At 41.4% G+C, this 26,803-nt stretch overlaps 4 protein-coding genes and 1 long non-coding RNA gene across 17 annotated transcripts in view; 4 read left to right on the top strand and 1 right to left on the bottom strand.

The window, feature by feature from the left end:
- LOC122967301 (extensin-like) lies at window positions 1-17,552 on the top strand. 11 transcript variants are annotated; one of them, XM_044331939.1, is made up of 10 exons: window positions 1-122; window positions 218-270; window positions 367-548; window positions 1,074-1,481; window positions 8,060-8,212; window positions 8,672-8,725; window positions 16,141-16,167; window positions 16,732-17,174; window positions 17,263-17,342; window positions 17,465-17,552. In XM_044331939.1, the coding sequence occupies exons 1-9, from the start codon at window positions 106-108 to the stop codon at window positions 17,318-17,320; spliced, it is 1,395 nt and encodes a 464-aa protein (XP_044187874.1). In that variant the 5' UTR covers window positions 1-105; the 3' UTR covers window positions 17,321-17,342; window positions 17,465-17,552. The 11 variants fall into 11 exon arrangements, with proteins under 11 accessions (XP_044187874.1, XP_044187852.1, XP_044187814.1 ...); XM_044331917.1 differs by having other exon boundaries at window positions 16,141-16,194; XM_044331879.1 differs by lacking the exons at window positions 8,672-8,725; window positions 16,141-16,167 and adding an exon at window positions 8,753-8,842 and having other exon boundaries at window positions 367-521; window positions 8,060-8,266; window positions 16,696-17,174.
- Window positions 7,942-21,189, bottom strand: LOC122967374. Its single transcript, XR_006398586.1, has 3 exons — window positions 21,118-21,189; window positions 14,957-14,960; window positions 7,942-8,019 (listed from the first exon to the last, which is right to left on the bottom strand). It is a non-coding gene; the product is annotated as an uncharacterized LOC122967374 (long non-coding RNA).
- On the top strand, window positions 8,849-9,787 carry LOC122967353 (extensin-like). The gene is made up of 4 exons (XM_044331960.1): window positions 8,849-9,082; window positions 9,185-9,423; window positions 9,498-9,577; window positions 9,700-9,787. Exons 1-3 carry the CDS (start codon window positions 8,870-8,872, stop codon window positions 9,553-9,555), a joined length of 510 nt encoding a protein of 169 aa, XP_044187895.1. The 5' UTR covers window positions 8,849-8,869; the 3' UTR covers window positions 9,556-9,577; window positions 9,700-9,787.
- On the top strand, window positions 19,276-21,567 carry LOC122967361 (DNA-directed RNA polymerase II subunit RPB1-like). Of its 3 annotated transcripts, XM_044331988.1 has the most exons (5): window positions 20,645-20,796; window positions 20,892-20,944; window positions 21,041-21,126; window positions 21,169-21,354; window positions 21,482-21,567. In XM_044331988.1, the coding sequence occupies exons 1-4, from the start codon at window positions 20,780-20,782 to the stop codon at window positions 21,337-21,339; spliced, it is 327 nt and encodes a 108-aa protein (XP_044187923.1). In that variant the 5' UTR covers window positions 20,645-20,779; the 3' UTR covers window positions 21,340-21,354; window positions 21,482-21,567. The 3 variants fall into 3 exon arrangements, with proteins under 3 accessions (XP_044187916.1, XP_044187923.1, XP_044187907.1); XM_044331981.1 differs by lacking the exon at window positions 20,645-20,796 and adding an exon at window positions 19,276-19,299 and having other exon boundaries at window positions 21,041-21,354; XM_044331972.1 differs by having other exon boundaries at window positions 20,646-20,796; window positions 21,041-21,354.
- A 1,401-nt stretch (window positions 21,568-22,968) lies between these two features.
- LOC122967288 (protein unc-13 homolog B-like) overlaps window positions 22,969-26,803 on the top strand; it is a 200,591-nt gene continuing 196,756 nt past the window's right edge. The window contains exon 1 of the mRNA XM_044331849.1: window positions 22,969-23,288. Within this exon, the coding sequence (XP_044187784.1) occupies window positions 23,267-23,288 (22 nt within the window). The 5' untranslated portion in view covers window positions 22,969-23,266. The remainder of the gene's footprint in view (window positions 23,289-26,803) is intronic.

Genomic DNA, 26,803 nt, shown 5'->3' with positions numbered 1-26,803 from the left:
CAGTGCACCACTGTGGAAGGAAGACAGCATTTTGCTTGTGTTGGGTCAGCTGAAGTCAGATAGAGGCATTTCAGTTTGTATTTGATCTAATCTGTGGCTGAAGCCATGGGACTTAATCTACGGTAATTTTTAAGTGATTCCTTCTGTCTTCAGCACTATAATGTTAGACTGTCTGAAATGACTGAAATTGTTACTTAAACATGGCTTTCTTTTGTAGTGTGGTGTTGCTATGGCTGCTGGTTATTGGAGAGCTTGAAGCTTACATTAAATGTAAGACTACAATAAATCAAGAATAAACTTATTGTAAAACAATTCACATCTTGAATAGTGGAGTTTCTAACTTTATTGGGTGACATTTATTCTCAGCTTCCTATCATGGTTCTAATCCTGGCATTTGGGACATGAGCTACCAGCCCCAGGGGCCGAGCTACCAACCCAAGCACCAGCCTCAGGTACCGAGCTACCAGCCTCAGGTACCGAGCTACCAGCCTCAGGTTCCCAGCTACCAGCCCAAGCCCCAGGTTCCCAGCTACCAGCCCAAGCCCCAGGTTCCCAGCTACCAGCCCAAGCCCCAGGTTCCCAGCTACCAGCCCAAGCCCCAGGTTCCCAGCTACCAGCCCAAGCCCCAGGTTCCCAGCTACCAGCCCAAGCCCCAGGTTCCCAGCTACCAGCCCAAGCCCCAGGTTCCCAGCTACCAGCCCAAGCCCCAGGTTCCCAGCTACCAGCCCAAGCCCCAGGTTCCCAGCTACCAGCCCAAGCCCCAGGTTCCCAGCTACCAGCCCAAGCCCCAGGTTCCCAGCTACCAGCCCAAGCCCCAGGTTCCCAGCTACCAGCCCAAGCCCCAGGTTCCCAGCTACCAGCCCAAGCCCCAGGTTCCCAGCTACCAGCCCAAGCCCCAGGTTCCCAGCTACCAGCCCAAGCCCCAGGTTCCCAGCTACCAGCCCAAGCCCCAGGTTCCCAGCTACCCGCCCAAGCCCCAGGTTTATTCCCTTCATCCAAGGTCCCAGGCACCTCTCTACGAGGCCAAGCCGCAGCCCGTGCCTCAGCCCATGCCCCAGGCTCCCCGCTACCAGGCTCCCCGCTACCAGGCCAAGCCGCAGCCCGTGCCTCAGCCCATGCCCCAGGCTCCCCGCTACCAGGCCAAGCCGCAGCCCGTGCCTCAGCCCATGCCCCAGGCTCCCCGCTACCAGGCCAAGCCGCAGCCCGTGCCTCAGCCCATGCCCCAGGCTCCCCGCTACCAGGCCAAGCCGCAGCCCGTGCCTCAGCCCATGCCCCAGGCTCCCCGCTACCAGGCCAAGCCGCAGCCCGTGCCTCAGCCCATGCCCCAGGCTCCCCGCTACCAGGCCAAGCCGCAGCCCGTGCCTCAGCCCATGCCCCAGGCTCCCCGCTACCAGGCCAAGCCGCAGCCCGTGCCTCAGCCCATGCCCCAGGCTCCCCGCTACCAGGCCAAGCCGCAGCCGGTGCCGCAGCCCATGCCCCAGGCTCCCCGCTACCAGCTCAACCGCAATTTTGGCTCTGGTCTTACTGCCCAGACTGAAGCTTCAACCAGCACAGGAGATGCAGCAGGGTGGGTTGACGCAACAGTAAAACTTCTTTTTTTTTTTTTTTTTTCTCTCCCCTTAATGCTTAGTTCTGATGGCATGATTTTTCATTTCAGAGTGAGTGGGACCAATTTCTATGGAAGCAAAGGTGGATTTGGCTACAGCCCCAACTAGAACATAACCCATCAACTGACGGGTAAGTGTAGTGTATAATAAGACATAGTTCTCATGTAAGGGATAATGGCCTTAATGTTCTCATTACTACCACTTCATGAGGGTTAAAGCCCACTTGATTACTAACTTGCTTTCTCTTTTCAGATCTCGGATGTTTTTCAACTGATGGGCCCTGTTGAATTAAAGCTTGTGACATGATTGTCTTTGGAGAAATAAAATGCAATTTGTATGACATTGCTGTGGAAATGAGTTACTTGCATCAAGTTTAAAGGGGTGTTCATTGTGCTTAACTGCAGACTGACACCTTGCAGGGTTCACTTGACTGAGTCTACAGACTTGTGCAGCAGTTGTTGGGCAAGTTGATCACGCCCCCCCACATGCACACACAAAGCTTCTTTAGCAAGAGTATATGCTTTAAACATTTCTAAACTTGACTTTTGGCCTTTTGCAATGTTAGGGTTTGAGGTTGAGAATGCTTTTCTCCCTGTCAACTTCACTTTCATTCTGATGATGGATGAATTCAGGATTAAACCCTTTATGGGACCTTGGCCCTAGTCCGTGACAATGGGCTTTAAAACAATCACTTATTACTCTGGTCTTCCACACAAATTGTTATACCAAGTTCTTGTCAGACTTCTTGCAGCTCAAACTCTCTTATGGCAACAGTGACATCAAAAACCTAATTTTTTACCAGGTATAATTGTTTTAAGCATGAATTTAACTGAGTGTCCAAAATAAATCCAGCTGTGAGAAAGATGGTGGCAGATTAAGGAAACTGCATCTCCTTTACTCTTGACTTTTGATAATCAGAAATGTAATTGTCTGAAGAAGTAAAGCTAGATGAATAGTAGAAGGGAATTCATCTCTGATCAGGCACAACAAGAGATTAAGGTAGAGTGTAAGAAATAAAGTCTACCAAACAATTCACCCCCACATGGCAGATGGAATGGAAGTAAAATGACTGATCACTATTACAACAGAAATTGAAGACTTTCAATTGGAGTTTAAAGCCTATCGTATGGACATGGAACAAGACATTGTGAAAATAATGGAACAAACTACAGACCAACAGCAAAAACTGGAGAGAACTGACAATAGTGTTCACAGAGTTGGAGAAACGCAGGACCAACAAATACTCTGACAGAAAACATGAGTATTGGACTATCTTGAAAGTAAGTTCAGACAAAATATCTGCGTGTAGGCCTACAACATCCCAGAGAAAACAGAGAGCAACATGACAGGCTTTCTCAGTAAATTCTAAAAAGAGGCACTGGAATTGACTGTGTACTTTTAATATTCTCCAGGCACACCATATCTACAGAGACTACAGACTAAAGAACAAACCAGACCAATCATCCTAACTTTCCTGAACTATGATACAAACAAAAGAATAGTACAGACAGCATGGGCAAAGAAAGTGACTCTGAATGGATCTTCTTTGTTCATGACTTAACAACAAAAGTGAAAGAACAGAGAGCCATGTCCAAACAAGTTACAGTACCAGTGGAATGGATTCCCCCATTAGCTCTTGCTTCTCTGCCTGGCCAGCTTATCCTAGATGGGAAAAGGAATATTACAGTGTAAACCATTTTAAACCCCAGCCTCAGGTACCTAGCTACCAGCCCCAGCCTCAGCCTCAGGTACCTAACTACCAGCCTAAGCTTCACCCTCATGCTCTGTATGGAAACAGCTGCGTTTGTTATTTTTCTCAACTTATTTTTTCTGTTTTTTCCTAAATTTGTCACTGGTTGGTATATTAGTGTTATCAGGCTATGAAATACTTTTTTTCTGCCACTAGATGGCTTTGTTGGACATAAAAGGTGAATAACAATGAAAGAAAACAATGTTACTCCTTTTGCATTTATACTGTAATCTTACCTCTTCCCATTTTGAACAAAGAAATGAAAAAGGTAAAGAAAACCTACCCAAGTGGAGCAAATAATTGTTTGACTAACCCGCAAAATATACAATGAACAGGGCCCTGGTATGCTTTACTTTAAAACAACTGAAGATGCACTTTTATGATTTTTAATGCTCTCAGTCAAATGGTAGCTTGTTAGAATAAATAATGTTAATAATTATGCAGTCATGTGATACACTTCAAGAAATCTGAACAGTGATGAAAAATAAAATTTGAACCCAACCCCATTACTTCCACCTGTTTCCAATCAACCTGTTGGAAAAAGATCTGTGATTGGCTGTCAAAACAAGTTAAATTGGGCATGTTGGGTCAGCTGAAGTCAAATAGAGGCATATCAGTTTGCATTTGATGTAATCTCTGGCTGAAGCCTAATCTATGGTACTTTTTAAATGATTCTTTCAATCCTCTATAATATAATCTTAGAATGTCTGAGATGATTGTTGTTTAATTATGACTTTCTATTGTAATATAGTGCTGTTATGGCTGCTGTTTATTGGAGAACTTCAAGCAAGCATTAAATGTAAGGAGTTGAGTTGTCAATGAGTTGTCAAGTTAATTCTTTGTTAATAGGTACCCTTCACTGTAAAAAAAAGAAATCATAAAAAACAGTAAAAAAGTCTGGCAGCAAAAAATTCATAGGATTATCAAATCCATCCACAAGAACTCCCCTTCAAAGTACAGATTTCTGGATGTAAAACACAGAAAAATTATGTAAAATTACATTCAAGTAACCCTCCTTTAACACCCATTAACGGTATCTTGAGAGCTTTAGGCTTTTATTTTATGTGATTATCCAATCTATTTACAGCAAAATCCCTGGTAAATGTTGGTTTTATACTGTACAAAAATATGAGATCATGTGATAATTGATAATTTTACAAAAACATAAATTTAATAATTGTTTCTTTATATGAACTTTATATGACAGTAATTACAAGCAGCTCTCCAATATATTTACAGGCTTTTCCCATCAATGTATGGGGTTTACTTTATATAAACATTATTTGATAGTATTTAAAAGCAACTATCCAATATATCTACATACATTTCCTCATTAATGTATGGGGTATACATTACATAAACATTTTTTGACAGTAATTAAAATCAACTCTCCAATAAATTTACAGGCTTTTCCCATTAATGTACAAGGTTTACTTCATATAAACATTATTTGACAGTAATTGCAAGCAACTCCCCATCAACTTCTTTTACACTGAATATATACATTTTTCTACTGACATTTTACAATATTGTGCAATCCATTCAATGCAGCTCCCCATTTGAGATGTATGAGATTTCAAGATGTTTAATAACCAGCATGTATCATAAAATTACCGTTTACTGATTGCTTTGCAAAGTGATTCACTATTTTTACAGGTTCATCACTTACAGTAACGCAATGACTGTAGTTTTTGTCAACTCGAGTACTTCACGTAGTTCACTGTCTCTCCTCTGCTCCGCTCGGAAGACACACACTCACACATGCACGCATCGATCAGCCCTGCCTGCAGTAAAACAGGAGAGGAGAGAAACTTAGCACAACCATAAATGACAGCAAGAAGCAGTAATTTATCCCACACAATATCATCGTCCATCGCAATGTTTCACTGTGGACATCGTCATATGCCAATTCTGTAGACATTGCCCAAGCCTAGTATACAGGTACATTTTCTGTTTCAGATATGAAAGGTTACTATATAATAAAGCTTATTTGGGTATTAAAAAATTACTACAAAATTAGTTTCACATTCATTGTCTATGAAGCAGCTCCAGACTTTATTCCAGATGGCATCGCAAATTTGAGTCTTACGTCTCTGGTTTGTGGCTTTGGGAGAGAGTAGTTCATGTTCACAAATATCAGAAGTGGGAGTAAGTTACACATGTGCAAGTTGCAAACAAGTCTCAAGTCTACCTTAAAGGCTCAAGCAAGCCCTAAGTCACTGGTACTCTCACTGTGACTTAGGCTCAAGTAAGCCAAGTCAAGTCATTGCTAAACATCAGGGAATGTACATGCCATATTAGAGATGATTATGCTATAATTTTATTAGATTAGCAACTCTATCCCTGGTGCTCCACTGGATTTTCATAGAGGAAGAACATTTGTGGAATAAAAAATCCAACCTCTACAGGACTTCACCAGTGGATAAATATCACTGCAGAATTAGTTCAAGCTCTACTGAGCAGTATGGTTACTGCTGTTCCTCATTTACCAGATTTCTTTTTTTCTTCTAAAGCACTGAGTAATTGAATTCACATACAGGATAGTTACAGATAAAGAGAATCCTATCTGCTGTGTATGACAACTTTGAAATCAAAAGGTGAAATGAATGAAAAAAACTAAGGCCTGAATCACACGTATGATGCTTATGGAAGTATTGAGCAGATTATCACAAGGCTGATAGAGTGATTGGTCACTGTATGTGCAATGACATTTGTAGAGCTTGTTTTCTGTCCCATAGTGTATTGTGTTGTCAGTTAGGTTGTGAAACTGCTTTATTCTGCCACTAGATGGGACCATGCGACATCAAAACCAAGGCTTTCTTGGAACTGAGCTGCAAAAAGTTTAAGGCAGTAATGTGACAAATGTAAAATATAATGTTCATTGTATTTGTTTAAATTACAAATTAAATTACATTTACTCTGAGTATTGGGTTTGTTGTATTTGCAGACATTGCACATGCAGACCTGGGTCAAATATGAACACTAGTTCCATATAATGAATGCTTGTTTGTTTCTGTACATAGTGTCAGAAAGGCTGGTCTTACTGCATAAGTCTGTTAAACTGACTGCTTGTCTCTTGCATCTTGTCTCCTTGCCCTTACTACCTTCAAATAAGGTTATTCATCACACATCTATGCCTCTATTGGTTATTGAACTATAAACAAGACACCACACTGATTGAAGTTAACGAAAGTCATGCAATCTGTACACAGGTTACTTACTATCCATTCCAAGAGGAGACTAGCCTAAACATCTGTACAAAGCACAGCGTATCTCCACCTAATCTAGGTTACCACAGGAGACAGCAAGTCTTATCAAGACAGCTGCATATCCCAGCCAACCTCAGTAGACAGAGAGATGAACCACTCTGAAAAAGACAGTCATGGCATACTGCTCCAAGGACAGAAAATGACCAGATAATGACCCATGGAACACAAATATTTCCCCCACAGTGACAGATGTAACTTTTTAAAAAATACATAAACAAATGTTAGCTTAAAAATGTTGTTATTCCACTTACCTCAGGGAAAGAAGTGAAACAAATCTTTCCAAGAGGAGCTGGTAAACACAAAATGTTGAGTTTTCTGATTGACCTAATTATATGACCTGAAGAATACATGCACTGTGCATTTTACAAATAATCAAGCAGAAGATCCCCAGCATATCTAAGAACACAGTGTAAGTGCTTTTGGGGAAATTAAACAAGAACTCATGTCCAGTAACATATATTGGTGTAATGTTGTGTGATCTTGTCCTTATTTCATCGATCTGTGATTTTGGCAAAACCAATAAAAGTTTTGGACAGACCAAAAAGATACACACAAACTTCCTTTAGTATTTTTCTCATTCATTTGGCCAAAAGACATGACTAGTTTTTGATTAAAAAAATATGTTTGGTTTTAATAATGCATTTTCATGATGATAAATGCTTTCAGTCTTATGTGATGATATGTGGTAATCATTGCAACTGTGGCTGTTTGGTATAAATAATAATTGTATTAATATGTGGTGTGATTCAGTTCGGTGGAAACTGAACAATCAAAACAGAAACCAACACTATTTTAAATTAAGGATTTTCTGGACACCTGTGTGTCATGATGATCCCAGCCCTGTTACTTCCACCTGTTTTCAATCAACCTGTTACTGAGAGAGAGCTGTGATTGGCTGTCAAAACAAGTTAAATAAATTGCACTGCAAGCTGCCTACTAGTGCACCACTGTGGAAGGAAGACAGCATTTTGCTTGTGTTGGGTCAGCTGAAGTCAGATAGAGGCATTTCAGTTTGCATTTGATCTAATCTGTGGCTGAAGCCATGGGACTTAATCTACGGTAATTTTTAAGTGATTCCTTCTGTCTTCAGCACTATAATTTTAGACTGTCTGAAATGACTGAAATTGTTAAACATGGCTTTCTTTTGTAGTGTGGTGTTGCTATGGCTGCTGGTTATTGGAGAGCTTGAAGCTTACATTAAATGTAAGACTACAATAAGTCAAGAATAAACTTCTTGTAAAACAATTCACATTTTGAATAGTGGAGTTTCTAACTTTATTGGGTGACATTTATTCTCAGCTTCCTATCATGGTTCTAATCCTGGCATTTGGGACATGAGCTACCAGCCCCAGGGGCCAAGCTACCAACCCAAGCACCAGCCCCAGGGGCCGAGCTACCAGCCCCAGGGGCCGAGCTACCAGCCCAAGCCCCAGGTTCCCCGCTACCAGGCCAAGCCGCAGCCCGTGCCTCAGCCCATGCCCCAGGCTCCCCGCTACCAGGCCAAGCCGCAGCCCGTGCCTCAGCCCATGCCCCAGGCTCCCCGCTACCAGGCCAAGCCGCAGCCCGTGCCTCAGCCCATGCCCCAGGTTCCCAGCTACCAGCCCAAGCCCCAGGTTCCCAGCTACCAGCCCAAGCCCCAGGTTCCCAGCTACCAGCCCAAGCCCCAGGTTCCCAGCTACCAGCCCAAGCCCCAGGTTCCCAGCTACCAGCCCAAGCCCCAGGTTCCCAGCTACCAGCCCAAGCCCCAGGTTCCCAGCTACCAGCCCAAGCCCCAGGTTCCCAGCTACCAGCCCAAGCCCCAGGTTCCCAGCTACCAGCCCAAGCCCCAGGTTCCCAGCTACCAGCCCAAGCCCCAGGTTCCCAGCTACCAGCCCAAGCCCCAGGTTCCCAGCTACCAGCCCAAGCCCCAGGTTCCCAGCTACCAGCCCAAGCCCCAGGTTCCCAGCTACCAGCCCAAGCCCCAGGTTCCCAGCTACCAGCCCAAGCCCCAGGTTCCCAGCTACCAGCCCAAGCCCCAGGTTCCCAGCTACCAGCCCAAGCCCCAGGTTCCCAGCTACCAGCCCAAGCCCCAGGTGTATTCCCTTCATCCAAGGTCCCAGGCTCCCCGCTACCCGGCCAAGCCGCAGCCCGTGCCTCAGCCCATGCCCCAGGCTCCCCGCTACCCGGCCAAGCCGCAGCCCGTGCCTCAGCCCATGCCCCAGGCTCCCCGCTACCCGGCCAAGCCGCAGCCCGTGCCTCAGCCCATGCCCCAGGCTCCCCGCTACCCGGCCAAGCCGCAGCCCGTGCCTCAGCCCATGCCCCAGGCTCCCCGCTACCCGGCCAAGCCGCAGCCCGTGCCTCAGCCCATGCCCCAGGCTCCCCGCTACCCGGCCAAGCCGCAGCCCGTGCCTCAGCCCATGCCCCAGGCTCCCCGCTACCCGGCCAAGCCGCAGCCCGTGCCTCAGCCCATGCCCCAGGCTCCCCGCTACCCGGCCAAGCCGCAGCCCGTGCCTCAGCCCATGCCCCAGGCTCCCCGCTACCCGGCCAAGCCGCAGCCCGTGCCTCAGCCCATGCCCCAGGCTCCTCGCTACCAGGCCAAGCCGCAGCCCGTGCCTCAGCCCATGCCCCAGGCGCCTCGCTACCAGGCCAAGCCGCAGCCCGTGCCTCAGCCCATGCCCCAGGCTCCTCGCTACCAGGCCAAGCCGCAGCCCGTGCCTCAGCCCATGCCCCAGGCTCCTCGCTACCAGCTCAACCGCAATTTTGGCTCTGGTTTTACTGCCCAGACTGAAGCTTCAACCAGCACAGGGGATGCAGCAGGGTGGGTTGACGCAACAGTAAAACTTTTTTTCTTCCCTTAATGCTTAGTTCTGATGGCATGACTTTTCATTTCAGAGTGAGTGGGACCAATTTCTATGGAAGCAAAGGTGGATTTGGCTACAGCCCCAACTAGAACATAACCCATCAACTGACGGGTAAGTGTAGTGTAAAATCAGACATAGTTCTCATGTAAGGGATAATGGCCTTAATGTTCTCATTACTACCACTTCATGAGGGTTAAAGCCCACTTGATTACTAACTTGCTTTCTCTTTTCAGATCTCGGATGTTTTTCAACTGATGGGCCCTGTTGAATTAAAGCTTGTGACATGATTGTCTTTGGAGAAATAAAATGCAATTTGTATGACATCGCTGTGGAAATGAGTTACTTGCATCAAGTTTAAAGGGGTGTTCATTGTGCTTAACTGCAGACTGACACCTTGCAGGGTTCACTTGACTGAGTCTACAGACTTGTGCAGCAGTTGTTGGGCAAGTTGATCATGCCCCCCACATGTGCACACAAAGCTTCTTTAGCAAGAGTATATGCTTTAAACATTTCTAAACTTGACTTTTGGCCTTTTGCAATGTTAGGGTTTGAGGTTGAACGCTTTTCTCCCTGTCAACTATGGGACCTTGGCCCTAGTCTGTGACAATGGGCTTTAAAACACTTATATATTACTCTGGTCTTCCACACAAATTGTTATACCAAGTTCTTGTCAGACTTCTTACAGCTCAAACTCTCTTATGGCAACAGTGACATCAAAAACCTAATTTTTTACCAGGTATAATTGTTTTAAGCATGAATTTAACTGAGTGTCCAAAATAAATCCAGCTGTGAGAAAGATGGTGGCAGATTAAGGAAACTGCATCTCCTTTACTCTTGACTTTTGATAATCAGAAATGTAATTGTCTGAAGAAGTAAAGTTAGATGAATATTAGAAGGGAATTCATCTCTGATCAGGCACAACAAGAGATTAAGGTAGAGTGTAAGAAACAAAGTCTACCAAACAATTCTCCCCCATATGGCAGATGGAATGGAAGTAAAATGACTGATCGCTGTTATGACAGAAATTGAGGACTTTCAATGTGAGTTTAAAGCCTATTGTATGGACATGGAATGAGACATCACGAAAATAATGGAACAAACTACAGACCAACAGCAAAAACTGGAGAGAACTGACAATAGTGTTCATGAAATTGAATGCAGGACCAACAAATACTCTGACAGAAAACATGAGTATTTGATAAGGATGAAAGAAACAGACACAGATGGACTATCTTGAAAGTAAGTTCAGACAAAATATCTGCATGTAGGCCTACAACATCCCAGAGAAAACAGAGAGCAACATGACAAGCTTTCTCAGTAAATTCTAAAAAGAGGCACTGGAATTGACTGGGTACTTTTGATATTCTCCAGGCACACCATATCTACAGAGACTACAGACTAAAGAACAAACCAGACCAATCATCCTAACTTTCCTGAACTATGATACAAACAAAAGAATACTACAGAAAGCATGGGCAAAGAAAGTGAATCTGAATGGATCTTCTTTGTTCATGACTTAACAACAAAAGTGAAAGAACAGAGAGCCATGTCCAAACAAGTTACAGTACCAGTGGAATGGATTCCCCCATTAGCTCTTGCTTCTCTGCCTGGCCAGCTTATCCTAGATGGGAAAAGGAATACTACAGTGTAAACCATTTTAAACCCCAGCCTCAGGTACCTAGCTACCAGCCCCAGCCTCAGCCTCAGGTACCTAACTACCAGCCTAAGCTTCACCCTCATGCTCTGTATGGAAACAGCTGCGTTTGTTATTTTTCTCAACTTATTTTTTCTGTTTTTTCCTAAATTTGTCACTGGTTGGTATATTAGTGTTATCAGGCTATGAAATACTTTTTTTCTGCCACTAGATGGCTTTGTTGGACATAAAAGGTGAATAACAATGAAAGAAAACAATGTTACTCCTTTTGCATTTATACTGTAATCTTACCTCTTCTCATTTTGAACAAAGAAATGAAAAAGGTAAAGCAAACCTACCCAAGTGGAGCAAATAATTGTTTGACTAACCCGCAAAATATACAATGAACAGGGCCCTGGTATGCTTTACTTTAAAACAACTGAAGATGCACTTTTATGATTTTTAATGCTCTCAGTCAAATGGTAGCTTGTTAGAATAAATAATATTAATAATTATGCAGTCATGTGATACACTTCAAGAAATCTGAACAGTGATGAAAAATAAAATTTGAACCCAACCCCATTACTTCCACCTGTTTCCAATCAACCTGTTGGAAAAAGATCTGTGATTGGCTGTCAAAACAAGTTAAATTGGGCATGTTGGGTCAGCTGAAGTCAAATAGAGGCATATCAGTTTGCATTTGATGTAATCTCTGGCTGAAGCCTAATCTATGGTACTTTTTAAATGATTCTTTCAATCCTCTATAATATAATCTTAGAATGTCTGAGATGATTGTTGTTTAATTATGACTTTCTATTGTAATATAGTGCTGTTATGGCTGCTGTTTATTGGAGAACTTCAAGCAAGCATTAAATGTCAGGAGTTGAGTTGTCAATGAGTTGTCAAGTTAATTCTTTGTTAATAGGTACCCTTCACTGTAAAAAAAAGAAATCATAAAAAACAGTAAAAAAGTCTGGCAGCAAAAAATTCATAGGATTATCAAATCCATCCACAAGAACTCCCCTTCAAAGTACAGATTTCTGGATGTAAAACACAGAAAAATTATGTAAAATTACATTCAAGTAACCCTCCTTTAACACCCATTAACGGTATCTTGAGAGCTTTAGGCTTTTATTTTATGTGATTATCCAATCTATTTACAGCAAAATCCCTGGTAAATGTTGGTTTTATACTATACAAAAATATGAGATCATGTGATAATTGATAATTTTACAAAAACATAAATTTAATAATTGTTTCTTTATATGAACTTTATATGACAGTAATTACAAGCAGCTCTCCAATATATTTACAGGCTTTTCCCATCAATGTATGGGGTTTACTTTATATAAACATTATTTGATAGTATTTAAAAGCAACTATCCAATATATCTACATACATTTCCTCATTAATGTATGGGGTATACATTACATAAACATTTTTTGACAGTAATTAAAATCAACTCTCCAATAAATTTACAGGCTTTTCCCATTAATGTACAAGGTTTACTTCATATAAACATTATTTGACAGTAATTGCAAGCAACTCCCCATCAACTTCTTTTACACTGAATATATACATTTTTCTACTGACATTTTACAATATTGTGCAATCCATTCAATGCAGCTCCCCATTTGAGATGTATGAGATTTCAAGATGTTTAATAACCAGCATGTATCATAAAATTACCGTTTACTGATTGCTTTGCAAAGTAATTCACTATTTTTACAGGTTCATCACTTACAGTAACGCAATGACTGTAGTTTTTGTCAACTCGAGTACTTCACGTAGTTCACTGTCTCTCCTCTGCTTCGCTCGGAAGACATACACTCACACATGCACGCATTGATCAGCCCTGCCCGCAGTAAAACAGGAGAGGAGAGAAACTTAGCACAACCATAAATGACAGCAAAATGCAGTAATTTATCCCACACAATATCATCGTCCATCGCAATGTTTCACTGTGGACATCTTCATATGCCAATTCTGTAGACATTGCCCAAGCCTAGTATACAGGTACATTTTCTGTTTCAGATATGAAAGGTTACTATAGAATAAAGCTTATTTGGGTATTAAAAAATTACTACAAAAATTAGTTTCACATTCATTGTCTATGAAGCAGCTCCAGACTTTATTCCAGATGACATCACAAATTTGAGTCTTACGTCTCTGGTTTGTGGCTTTGGGAGAGAGTAGTTCATGTTCACAAATATCAGAAGTGGGAGTAAGTTACACATGTGCAAGTTGCAAAGAAGTCTCAAGTCAACCTTAAAGGCTCAAGCAAGCCCTAAGTCACTGGTACTCTCACTGTGACTTAGGCTCAAGTAAGCCAAGTCAAATCATTGCTAAACATCAGGGAATGTACATGCCATATTAGAGATGATTATGCTATAATTTTATTAGATTAGCAACTCTATCCCTGGTGCTCCACTGGATTTTCATAGAGGAAGAACATTTGTGGAATAAAAAATCCAACCTCTATAGGACTTCACCAGGGGATAAATATCACTGCAGAATTAGTTCAAGCTCTACTGAGCAGTATGGTTACTGCTGTTCCTCATTTACCAGATTTCTTTTTTTCTTCTAAAGCACTGAGTAATTGAATTCACATACAGGATAGTTACAGATAAAGAGAATCCTATCTGCTGTGTATGACAACTTTGAAATCAAAAGGTGAAATGAATGAAAAAAACTAAGGCCTGAATCACACGTATGATGCTTATGGAAGTATTGAGCAGATTATCACAAGGCTGATAGAGTGATTGGTCACTGTGTGTGCAATGACATTTGTAGGGCTTGTTTTCTGTCCCATAGTGTATTGTGTTGTCAGTTAGGTTGTGAAACTGCTTTATTCTGCCACTAGATGGCACCACGTGACATCAAAATCAAGGCTTTCTTGGAACTGAGCTGCAAAAAGTTTAAGGCAGTAATGTGACAAATGTAAAATATAATGTTCATTGTATTTGTTTAAATTACAAATTAAATTACATTTACTCTGAGTATTGGGTTTGTTGTGTTTGCAGACTTTGCATATGCAGACCTGGGTCAAATATGAACACTAGTTCCATATAATGAATGCTTGTTTGTTTCTGTACATAGTTTCAGAAAGGCTGGTCTTACTGCATAAGTCTGTTGAACTGAACACTAATTGCTTGACAAGATGCAAGAGAAGAAACTTCCTTGTATAATTGCAGCTTAATGACAAATATTGCAATAGTGTAATGTTGGGAAATGTTGTCAAGGATATTGCTGGAGTTGATTAACCCAAAGTGAAGAACTTGTCAGGAGAGCAGGATGTCTTACGCAGGAACATTTGTTGACGCTCAATCGAGAAGAACAGAGTCACAGTACAAGTGAAGCACTGTGCAATGCCACTCAATTCTGCCGTCTACTTCCAGACAATACCATTTGAAACCCTCACCAGATCCTTGCCCTTACTACCTTCAAATAAGGTTATTCATCACACATCTATGCCTCTATTGGTTATTGAACTATAAACAAGACACCACACTGATTGAAGTTAACGGAAGTCATGCAATCTGTACACAGGTTACTTACTATCCATTCCAAGAGGAGACTAGCCTAACCATCTGTACAAAGCACAGCGTATCTCCACCTAACCTGGGTTACCACAGGAGACAGCAAGTCTTATCAAGACAGCTGCATATCCCAGCCAACCTCAGTAGACAGAGAGATGAACCACTCTGAAAAAGACAGTCATGGCATACTGCTCCAAGGACAGAAAATGACCAGATAATGACCCATGGAACACAAATATTTCCCCCACAGTGACAGATATAACTTTTTAAAAAATATATGAACAAATGTTAGCTTAAAAACATTGTTGTTATTCCACTTACCTCAGTGAAAGAAGTGACACAAATCTTTCCAAGAGGAGCTGGTAAACACAAAATGTTGAGTTTTCTGATTGACCTAATTATATGACCTGAAGAATACATGCGCTGTGCATTTTACAAATAATCAAGCAGAAGATACCCAGCATATCTAAGAACACAGTGTAAGTGCTTTTGGGGAAATTAAAAAAGAACTCATGTCCAGTAAAATATATTGGTGTAATGTTGTGTGATCTTGTCCTTATTTCATCGAGCTGTGATTTTGGCAAAACCAATTAAAATTTTGGGCAGACCAAAAAGATACACACAAACTTCCTTTAGTATTTTTCTCATTCATTTGGCCAAAAGACATGACTAGTTTTTGATTCAACAAATATGTTTGGTTTTAATAATGCATTTTCATGATGATAAATGCTTTCAGTCTTATGTGATGATATGTGGTAATCATTGCAACTGTGGCTGTTTGGTATAAATAATAATTGTATTAATATGTGGTGTGATTCAGTTCGGTGGAAACTGAACAACCAAAAGAGAAACCGACACCATTTTGAATTAAGGATTTTCTGAACACCTGTGTGTCATGATGATCCCAGCCCTGTTACTTCCACCTGTTTTCAATCAACCTGTTACTGAGAGAGAGCTGTGATTGGTTGTCAAAACAAGTTAAATAAATTGCACTGCAGACTGCCTACCAGTGCACCACTGTGGAAGGAAGACAGCATTTTGCTTGTGTTGGGTCAGCTGAAGTCAGATAGAGGCATTTCAGTTTGCATTTGATCTAATCTGTGGCTGAAGCCATGGGACTTAATCTATGGTAATTTTTAAGTGATTCCTTCTGTCTTCAGCACTATAATTTTAGACTGTCTGAAATGACTGAAATTGTTACTTAAACATGGCTTTCTTTCGTAGTGTGGTGTTGCTATGGCTGCTGGTTATTGGAGAGCTTGAAGCTTACATTAAATGTAAGACTACAATAAGTCAAGAATAAACTTCTTGTAAAACAATTCACATTTTGAATAGTGGAGATTCTAACTTTATTGGGTGACGTTTATTCTCAGCTTCCTATCATGGTTCTAATCCTGGCATTTGGGACGTGAGCTACCAGCCCCAGGGGCTGAGCTACCAACCCAAGCACCAGCCCCAGGGGCCGAGCTACCAGCCTCAGGTACCGAGCTACCAGCCCCAGGTTCCCAGCTACCAGCCCAAGCCCCAGGTTCCCAGCTACCAGCCCAAGCCCCAGGTTCCCAGCTACCAGCCCAAGCCCCAGGTTCCCAGCTACCAGCCCAAGCCCCAGGTTCCCAGCTACCAGCCCAAGCCCCAGGTTCCCAGCTACCAGCCCAAGCCCCAGGTTCCCAGCTACCAGCCCAAGCCCCAGGTTCCCAGCTACCAGCCCAAGCCCCAGGTTCCCAGCTACCAGCCCAAGCCCCAGGTTCCCAGCTACCAGCCCAAGCCCCAGGTTCCCAGCTACCAGCCCAAGCCCCAGGTTCCCAGCTACCAGCCCAAGCCCCAGGTTCCCAGCTACCAGCCCAAGCCCCAGGTTCCCAGCTACCAGCCCAAGCCCCAGGTTCCCAGCTACCAGCCCAAGCCCCAGGTTCCCAGCTACCAGCCCAAGCCCCAGGTTCCCAGCTACCAGCCCAAGCCCCAGGTTCCCAGCTACCAGCCCAAGCCCCAGGTTCCCAGCTACCAGCCCAAGCCCCAGGTTCCCAGCTACCAGCCCAAGCCCCAGGTTCCCAGCTACCAGGCCAAGCCGCAGCCCGTGCCTCAGCCCATGCCCCAGGCTCCTCGCTACCAGGCCAAGCCGCAGCCCGTGCCTCAGCCCATGCCCCAGGCTCCTCGCTACCAGGCCAAGCCGCAGCCCGTGCCTCAGCCCATGCCCCAGGCTCCTCGCTACCAGGCCAAGCCGCAGCCCGTGCCTCAGCCCATGCCCCAGGCTCCTCGCTACCAGGCCAAGCCGCAGCCCGTGCCTCAGCCCATGCCCCAGGCTCCTCGCTACCAGGCCAAGCCGCAGCCCGTGCCTCAGCCCATGCCCCAGGCTCCTCGCTACCAGGCCAAGCCGCAGCCCGTGCCTCAGCCCATGCCCCAGGCTCCTCGCTACCAGGCCAAGCCGCAGCCCGTGCCTCAGCCCATGCCCCAGGCTCCTCGCTACCAGCTCAACCGCAATTTTGGCTCTGGTCTTACTGCCCAGACTGAAGCTTCAACCAGCACAGGGGATGCAGCAGGGTGGGTTGATGCAACAGTAAAACTTACACTTTTTTTTTTTTTTTCTTCCCTTAATGCTTAGTTCTGATGGCATGACTTTTCATTTCAGAATGAGTGGGACCAATTTCTATGGAAGCAAAGGTGGATTTGGCTACAGCCCCAACTAGAACATAACCCATCAACTGACGGGTAAGTGTAGTGTAAAATCAGACATAGTTCTCATGTAATGGATAATGGCCTTAATGTTCTCATAACTACCACTTCATGAGGGTTAAAGCCCACTTGATTGCTAACTTGCTTTCTCTTTTCAGATCTTGGATGTTTTTCAACTGATGGGCCCTGTTGAATTAAAGCTTGTGACATGATTGTCTTTGGAGAAATAAAATGCAATTTGTATGACATCGCTGTGGAAATGAGTTACTTGCATCAAGTTTAAAGGGGTGTTCATTGTGCTTAAGTGCAGACTGACACCTTGCAGGGTTCACTTGACTGAGTCTACAGACTTGTGCAGCAGTTGTTGGGCAAGTTGATCACGCCCCCCACATGTGCACACAAAGCTTCTTTAGCAAGAGTATATGCTTTAAACATTTCTAAACTTGACTTTTGGCCTTTTGCAATGTTAGGGTTTGAGGTTGAACGCTTTTCTCCCTGTCAACTTCACTTTCATTCTGAGGATGGATGAATTCAGGATTAAACCCTTTATGGGACCTTGGCCCTAGTCTGTGACAATGGGCTTTAAAACACTTATATATTACTCTGGTCTTCCACACAAATTGTTATACCAAGTTCTTGTCAGACTTCTTACAGCTCAAACTCTTATGGCAACAGTGACATCAAAAACCTAGTTTTTTACACCAGGTATAATTGTGATAAGCATAAATTTAACTGAGTGTCCAAAATAAATCCAGCTGTGAGAAAGATGGTGGCAGATTAAGGAAACTGCATCTCCTTTACTCTTGACTTTTGATAATCAGAAATGTAATTGTCTGAAGTAAAGCTAGATGAATATTAGAAGGGAATTCATCTCTGATCAGGCACAACAAGAGATTAAGGTAGAGTGTAAGAAACAAAGTCTACCAAACAATTCTCCCCCATATGGCAGATGGAATGGAAGTAAAATGACTGATCGCTGTTATGACAGAAATTGAGGACTTTCAATGTGAGTTTAAAGCCTATTGTATGGACGTGGAATGAGACATCACAAAAATAATAGAACAGACCATCAGCAAAAACTGGAGAGAACTGACAATAGTGTTCACGAAATTGAACACAGAGTTGGAGAAATGCAGGACCAACAAATACTCTGACAGAAAACATGAGTATTTGATAAGGATGAAGGAAACTGAGACACAGATGGACTATCTTGAAAGTAAGTTCAGACAAAATAATATCTGCATGTAGGCCTACAACATCCCAGAGAAAACAGAGAGCAACATGACAAGCTTTCTCAGTAAAGTCTACAAAGAGGCACCCAGCCTCAGGTACCTAACTACCAGCCTAAGCTTCTCCCTCATGCTCTGTATGGAAACAGCTGCATTTGTTATTTTTCTCAACTTATTTTTTCTGTTTTTTCCTAAATTTGTCACTGGTTGGTATATCAGTGTTATCAGGCTATGAAATACTTTTTTCTGCCACTAGATGGCTTCTTTGGACAAGAAAGGTGAATAACAATGAAAGAAAACAATGTTACTCCTTTTGCATTTATACTGTAATCTTACCCCTTCTCACTTTGAACAAAGAAATGAAAAAGGTAAAGCAAACCTACCCAAGTGGAGCAAATAATTGTTTGACTAACCCGCAAAATATACAATAGACAGGGCCCTGATATGCTTTACTTTAAAACAACTGAAGATGCACTTTTATGATTTTTAATGCTCTCAGTCAAATGGTAGCTTGTTAGAATGAACAGTATTAATAATTATGCAGTCATGTGATGCACTTCAAGAAATCTGAACAGTGATAAAAACAAAATTTGAACCCAGCCCCATTACTTCCACCTATTTCCAATCAACCTGTTGGAAAAAGATCTGTGATTGGCTGTCAAAACAAGTTAAATTGGGCATGTTGGGTCAGCTGAAGTCAGATAGAGGCATATCAGTTTGCATTTGATGTAATCTCTGGCTGAGGCCATGGGACTTAATCTATGGTACTTTTTAAATGATTCTTTCAATCCTCTATAATATAATCTTAGAATTTCTGAGATGATTGTTGTTTAATTATGACTTTCTATTGTAATATAGTGCTGTTATGGCTGCTGTTTATTGGAGAACTTCAAGCAAGCATTAAATGTAAGGAGTTGAGTTGTCAATGAGTTGTCAAGTTAATTCTTTGTAAATAGGTACCCTTCACTGTAAAAAAAGAAATCGTAAAAAACAGTAAAAAGTCTGGCAGCAAAAGTTGCCAAACACTTAACGTCAAATAACAGTAAAAAGCCTTTAGTTATTCTACAGAGATTTATTTTAAAAATATGGATATTTACTTTGGACATTGTCTGCATTTTTACAGTCTAACCATTGTAAAATAAAAAGAAAATCTCATTATAAAACATTGCTACAATGTTAAACAAATGTAAGTCTGCACAAAAAATGAAAAAGATTGCAGAGCTATCTTAAAATTACCTAATTTAAATGAGGATTCTTGTTTTCATACAGTTATCCTTGGTAAATTCATAACCCACTCTGAAAAAGACAGGTCATGACATACTGCTCCAAGGATAGAAAATGACCAGATAATGATCCATTGAACACAAATATTTCCCCCACAGTGACAGATACAACTTTTTAAAAAATATATTAACAAATGTTAGCTTAATAACATTGTTGTTATTCCACTTACCACAGTGAAAGAAGCGAAACAAATCTTTCCAAGAGGAGCTGGTAAACACAAAATGTTGAGTTTTCTGATTGACCTAATTATATGACCTGAAGAATACATGCGCTGTGCATTTTACAAATAATCAAGCAGAAGATACCCAGCATATCTAAGAACACAGTGTAAGTGCCTTTGGGGAAATTAAAAAAGAACTCATGTCCAGTAAAATATATTGGTGTAATGTTGTGTGATCTTGTCCTTATTTCATCGATCTGTGATTTTGGCAAAACCAATTAAAATTTTGGGCAGACCAAAAAGATACACACAAACTTCCTTTAGTATTTTTCTCATTCATTTGGCCAAAAGACATGACTAGTTTTTGATTCAACAAATATGTTTGGTTTTAATAATGCATTTTCATGATGATAAATGTTTTCAGTCTTATGTGATGATATGTGGTAATCATTGCAACTGTGGCTGTTTGGTATAAATAATAATTGTATTAATATGTGGTGTGATTCAGTTCGGTGGAAACTGAACAATCAAAACAGAAACCAACACTGTTTTAAATTAAGGATTTTCTGAACACCTGTGTGTCATGATGATCCCAGCCCTGTTACTTCCACCTGTTTTCAATCAACCTGTTACTGAGAGAGAGCTGTGATTGACTGTCAAAACAAGTTAAATAAATTGCACTGTAGACTGCCTACCAGTGCACCACTGTGGAAGGAAGACAGCATTTTGCTTGTGTTGGGTCAGCTGAAGTCAGATAGAGGCATTTCAGTTTGCATTTGATCTAATCTGTGGCTGAAGCCATGGGACTTAATCTATGGTAATTTTTAAGTGATTCCTTCTGTCTTCAGCACTATAATTTTAGACTGTCTGAAATGACTGAAATTGTTACTTAAACATGGCTTTCTTTTGTAGTGTGGTGTTGCTATGGCTGCTGGTTATTGGAGAGCTTGAAGCTTACATTAAATGTAAGACTACAATAAGTCAAGAATAAACTTCTTGTAAAACAATTCACATCTTGAATAGTGGAGTTTCTAACTTTATTGGGTGACGTTTATTCTCAGCTTCCTATCATGGTTCTAATCCTGGCATTTGGGACATGAGCTACCAGCCCCAGGGGCCAAGCTACCAACCCAAGCACCAGCCCCAGGTACTGAGCTACCAGCCCCAGGGGCCGAGCTACCAGCCCCAGGGGCCGAGCTACCAGCCCGAGCCCCCGGCTCCCTGCTACGGGGCCAAGCAATCAGCCCGAGCCCCAGGCTCCCTGCTATCGGCCCGAGCCCCAGGCTCCCGGCTACCGGCCCAAGCCCCAGGCTACCGGCTACCGGCCCAAGCCCAAGCCCAAGCCCAAGCTAGAACATAACCCATCAACTGACAGGTAAGTGTAGTGTAATGTATCAGATATAGTTCTCATGTAAGGGATAATGCCCTTAATGTTCTTAATGTTACTACAACTTCATGAGGGTTAAAGCCAATTTAATTACTAACTTGCTTTTTCTTTTCAGATCTCAGATGTTTTTCAACTGATGGGCCCTGTTGAATTAAAGCTTGTGACATGATTGTCTTTGGAGAAATAAAATACATTTTGTATAACATTGGTGTGGAAATGAGTTACTTACATCAAGTTTAAAGGGGTGTTCATTGTGCTATCGTAAGTGCAGACTGTGTCTCTTAGACCCCCTTACAACTAGGTACAGGTTATGTACCACAATCCTTTAAAGTAGCTGTAATTAAACCTCTTCTGAGCCCATTCTTGATTTCAGGCATTTTTAGCAAACTATAGACCTATATCTAATGTCCCTTTCTCTAAGATTCTTGAGAAAGCAGTTACTAATCAGTTATGTGACTTTCTACATAGCAATAGTCTGAGAATTTTCAGTCAGGATTTGGAGTACATCATAGCACAGACAACACTGAAAGTTACAAATGACCTAACTGCATCGGACAAAGGACTTCGCACTGTACTTGTCTCGTTAGATCTTAGGATTTGATAGTCAATTGTAGCACTGATAGAGACTGGAATGTTTAATTGGCATTAAGCTGGTTTAAATCCTATTTATCGGTTTGTATATGTTAATGATAAATCTTCCATGCATGCAAAAGTTATGGAGTTCCACAAAGTTCTGTACTTGGACTAATTCACCTTATACATGCTTTAAGTAATATTATTAGGAAACACTCCATAAATTATGTGGATACGCAGTTATATTTATCAATGAAGCCAGGTGAAACCAATCAGTTAACTAAACTCCAAGCATGCCTTAAGGACAAAGACCTAGATGACCTGCAATTTTCTGTTATTAAACTCGTTATCGTGCTTAGAAACACATTATCTAATGATATAGCTACTGTAGATGGCATTACCCTGGCCTCCAGCACCACCGTAAGTCATCTTTGATCAGGATGTTCTTCAACTCCCACATAAAACAAATTTCAAGAACTGCCTTTTTCATCCGCTCTTAAGCAGATGAAATATCTTAAACCTGTAGAATAAAACTTTCATTGATTTTGGTCCCCCATCATAATGTTTTTTTAAAGTATTAATGATTTCTCCACTTCTTCTGTCAACAATCTAATTCAACATATTTCTTCTTCAGCTGCTTGTTTATTTTCAGATCACGTGATTTTTTAAATGTTTGTCTTGCAATACTTTAATTTGTAATGCAAGTTCTGTCTTAATTTGTTTCCGTCGTCTTTTCTTTACTGATGAATATCTCATTATTTCCCCCCTTAAAACAGCTTTCACCCCTGCCCATAAAATTATACTATACTATATAATTTCTTCTGTATCGTTTAATTTCGTAAATTCATCAATATATGTCCAATATTTATGTTGCTAAGTTGAAGAAAATATTGGGGGTCGAAGGCATCCCCACATTTCCTTGAAGAAAAGTTTTTTTTCATGGTAGGGGCTTGTATGTAAGCTAAGTTTTTTTACCTCACTATGCACGTCTGTGTGAATGTGCTGACCATTCCAAAGTCCTACCTTCGTAGCAGTCCTTGAATGCAGCATAAGAGCCGCCCCGCTCTACCGGATTTCAGCCGGTTGTTAGTCGGTCTCTGCCAGTGACAGTTAAACCTTGAAGCTATCAGGACCTCCTGGTCTGCCCACCTGGCTCACAAATGTAGTTTTTCTTTTTTTTTTTTTTTTAACCAGGCGGTGTGATGAAGCGGAAAGTAAACGACATTTAGGAGTAGTCTAAATGACTGCTGTGCAACAAGCAACTGGGCTGCAAACTCACTGAAGGCTCATCGGCTTTGGAGAAACTGTTGCACAAAATCCCGCTGCGATGTCCCTGCTGTGTGTCAGAGGTAAGGTCTCAATTCATAGCTGCAGGTTGCACTCTTTAAAATGATAACAATAATGAAAAATAATAGGAACAGAAGAATGACAAGCTGAAAGTACAAGTTTATCCCACAGGACATTTTAGGTTAGAGACACAAATATCACTGCAAAAAATATTGATATAAAATATTAATATATAAAATATTGTTGAAATATAAGGATGTAAAACAAGATCAAATTTTAAGCTGTTTTTGTCAAATAAATGAATAAATAAATATTAAAGGATAGGTTCACAATTTTTCAAGTGTGTCTTAAAACAACAGTCAGGTGTCCATATGAACACTGAAAGAAGTTTTCCTCGCTGTAATCATTCCTCCTGTTATTAAAAGCTACTAAAAGGTCACCTTCATATATGCTTTCAATGTAAGTGATAGGGACAAAATCCATAGTGTGTCCACACAGTCATTTTGTGTCTGAATGCATATTAAAGTTTAGCTGAAGCATCTGTGAGGCTTTAGCAGTCTGAGTTGGTCAAATCAAGTCATATCTGCCACATTTACAGTCCAGAGTTGTACCTGTAAATATAAGGCAACACAAATAAAAGGCAGAAGGACTACATGTGTAGAACTGGGAACATTCAAGACAGACATTTTGCAACAAAATTGAAAAGTGAAACATGAGCAGTTGTGAAGTGATAAGGTCCAAGCAGGAACTCACGCATGAATGAAATGAGAGTTTTTGAATTTGACTTTTGCAACAGTTATCTGCCCAGCAGAGAAAAGGATTTGTTTTGCATTTTGATATGATTTGATTTTAGCACAGCTGCAGTGAAAGAGAAAAAGTACTTGAAGACAAGTTTATGGCAGCATGACAAAAAATGTTTTTAACTTTTATTTTTTTAATTAAAGCCATAGTGATGTGCTCAAAAGTTTTCCTAACATGTTTCACAAGTCGTGACTGATATCGTTAGTCCAAGGCATTGCAAATTAGCAATATTGATCTTAACTACTGATTTTCAATTTCTCAAATACAAAGCTGTATAAAATCTAAAGCAACATGATCAGATTCTTGTGCTTTTTTTTGTAAGCAAAATAAAGTTTCACATCGTCTTTAACTGGATTCTCAAGTTAAATCTTTTAATTATCAAATCACAACAAAGTAAGTGTTTGTAACTGGGTGTTAATATGCTGAAGCAAGTTTTATTTTATATATTGGAGCAAGAACCTCTAAAGCTCTACTGGGATTTTTTTTAATGAAATATTGATCAAGAAAATAAGAAAAATGCAAGGTTGAAAAGCTTAATGAACCGTTAAGGAGCTGATAATCCTTAAGTAGTATTATTTGTTTAAGTGTAAAGTTTTAGTTTTGGTTCTGGAGGAAACAATAGTGCTTGAATGTTTTACCATATTGGCTCCTTTATTCCTAAAATATACTATGTCAGCCTATAAAAATACATATTAGCGGAATTTTATCTCTTAATTGTTTAAGAGAGATGCTGGATTGTAAGTGGAAGTGATGCGAAATGGGATGGGATATTGTTTTCTCCTGCCACTGCAAGTACTGCTGAGGTGCCTTTAAGCAAGTCACTTGATCTACAGTTGTTAAGCTGATCAGCAGACCCACAGCAGGAAATAGTGGTTGTACTGGGAAGGTGTGTAACTGCAACAAACAAGAAACAAGTTGTTGCTGAAAAATAGCACGTGTATTCAGATAGATAAAGTACAGTTAATTAAAGGTTTAAAAACCAGATGCATCCTACACTGACAACCAATTTATTTGACATTCTGGCTCCTTTCCAGATTACAAATTGCTCTTCTTTCACAGACATGCTGATTGATTTTCACACCATCAAACTATTGTCTGCCTATCTCTACCTCTCAGCCCCTAGCGTATTGTTTCTCACTGATCGTTTTTGACCATTTCTCATCTTGGGTGTGAGTGCTGCCTGAGGCTGGGAGACCCAACTACCAAACTCCTCTATTACAGAATGATGAGATGGGGGTGAGGTTGGGGGAATCGGAGAGATAGAGGGATAGAGCGGGTGAGGCACAGCTGGGTCGCAGTGGGCTCAGCCAAGTGGAATTATAAAAAAAGACCATAATTTTGTTTCATAGGTTGCACAGAGATTGAGCGAGAGTGTGACTCATGTTCACCTGTATCAGTGAAACCTGTAAATCTTGAATCTGTTTCATAGCAGAATCGTCTTGAATCTTGTTGCATTTGTCTGATTCAGACGCAGAGCTTGAGCTGGATGATGTGACCTAAAATCTATTTAAATACAACTTGTCACATTTATCTTGATAACAATATACTGTATGGGAATTGCTGCTGGCTCATCTTGTGGTTGCTTTAAAAAGAAACTTCAACAGCTTAGATGTTTACTTTGGCAGAATATTTTATACCAAGCTGTACATTTTCCAGACTTTTGTTGATGACCATAATTAGATTAGTTAAGTTTCAACTTAAGTAGAGATGGTGCAACAAGATAAAGTGGAGAGTTAGGTGTGAAAATAGTTGCTTTACACTCAAACTTAAGGTCAAACTTACGTTCAGTTGTTGCTGGACCTCCAGAATGACTGGTTGGATGAACTTTTGGTTAAATGGCATTGGTAGCTGTAGCTGTTCTCAGTTTATTTGGAAGGGATTCAGATGTTTTATTTGTTAAAACTGTGGTAGAACTACGTTTAGGTTGGTAATTTAAAGGAGAATTCCTCCAACTTAACACATCAAAGCCTGTTTCCAGGTCATGGGAGTACCACTGCGTATATGAAACAATTTGTACAGTATAAAGCCTTTTGTGACTTCAGAGCGAGCTGCGTGAAGTCTTGATAAGTTGCCCCAAGTGATGTTACTTGAGTCAGTGCCGATTGGGACTGAAGACTACAAGTTTGAACATTAAAAAAAATGGGAGTTAGAAAGAAGTGAGGTTACCAGACCTCTGCAGCCTGTTCCTCATCTCTACTTGAGGCTAGCAGCTCCAGGCTACATAAGCCGCTACTAGCATAACAAACCCAAATCTCTGACCCAACTACTGGCAGCTGAGTTGCCCAGTAGGTAACGTGAGTGCCAGGTTAAAAAAAAGACAGGTCTCCTGATCCTTCTGTTTGTTCTAACTGTCCATTGTGAGTCTGATAATGTTATAGTATATAGGAGTATCTTGCTAAATCAGTTGAGTACTTTTTAAAAGTAGGATGTAGGGTGACGCTCTGATACCACTGACTTAAATTCCACCTTTAAATGGAGCTAATTTCACTGCAGTAATCTTCTCGTGCCAAAAATGTGCCTTTGTTGTCCCTGAGAGTGAGTTGCTGTTGCTCAACTGAAGGCCAATGTTACTGTACCTCAAGAGTAGAGGCTTGGGTAGATGGAGGGGCATACAAAGCATCTCCTTCAACACCAGAGACCATGGTTCACATCCTGTCTCCTAGCAACAGTTGAAGTTTCTTATCGCCGTGACGGTGATCTTTCCCTGACCTTAACCAAGATGTTTTAGTTGGCTAAAAATTGTCTTCGTCCTATATGGGTCACATTGATTGACAAA

The sequence above is a fragment of the Thunnus albacares genome, chromosome 2, assembly GCF_914725855.1.
Source record: "Thunnus albacares chromosome 2, fThuAlb1.1, whole genome shotgun sequence".
Classification (NCBI taxonomy): Eukaryota; Metazoa; Chordata; class Actinopteri; order Scombriformes; family Scombridae; genus Thunnus; species Thunnus albacares.
The sequence above is the reverse complement of the archived record's forward strand: the minus strand, read 5'-3'. Positions and strand labels throughout refer to the sequence as shown.

Excerpts from the sequence above, each read along its gene's own strand:
- LOC122967301 (XM_044331866.1), top strand. Across the intron at positions 271-366 it reads GCTTGAAGCTTACATTAAAT|CTTCCTATCATGGTTCTAAT; the intron begins GTAAGACTACAA and ends ATTTATTCTCAG. Across the intron at positions 8,267-8,752 it reads GCTACCAGCCCAAGCCCCAG|CCCGTGCCTCAGCCCATGCC; the intron begins GTTCCCAGCTAC and ends GCCAAGCCGCAG.
- LOC122967353 (XM_044331960.1), top strand. The coding sequence starts at position 8,870 with ATGCCCCAGGCTCCCCGCTACCCGGCCAAGCCGCAGCCCGTGCCTCAG. Across the intron at positions 9,083-9,184 it reads TGCCTCAGCCCATGCCCCAG|GCTCCTCGCTACCAGGCCAA; the intron begins GCTCCCCGCTAC and ends CCCATGCCCCAG. Across the intron at positions 9,424-9,497 it reads AGCACAGGGGATGCAGCAGG|AGTGAGTGGGACCAATTTCT; the intron begins GTGGGTTGACGC and ends TTTTCATTTCAG.
- LOC122967361 (XM_044331981.1), top strand. Across the intron at positions 20,945-21,040 it reads GCTTGAAGCTTACATTAAAT|CTTCCTATCATGGTTCTAAT; the intron begins GTAAGACTACAA and ends GTTTATTCTCAG.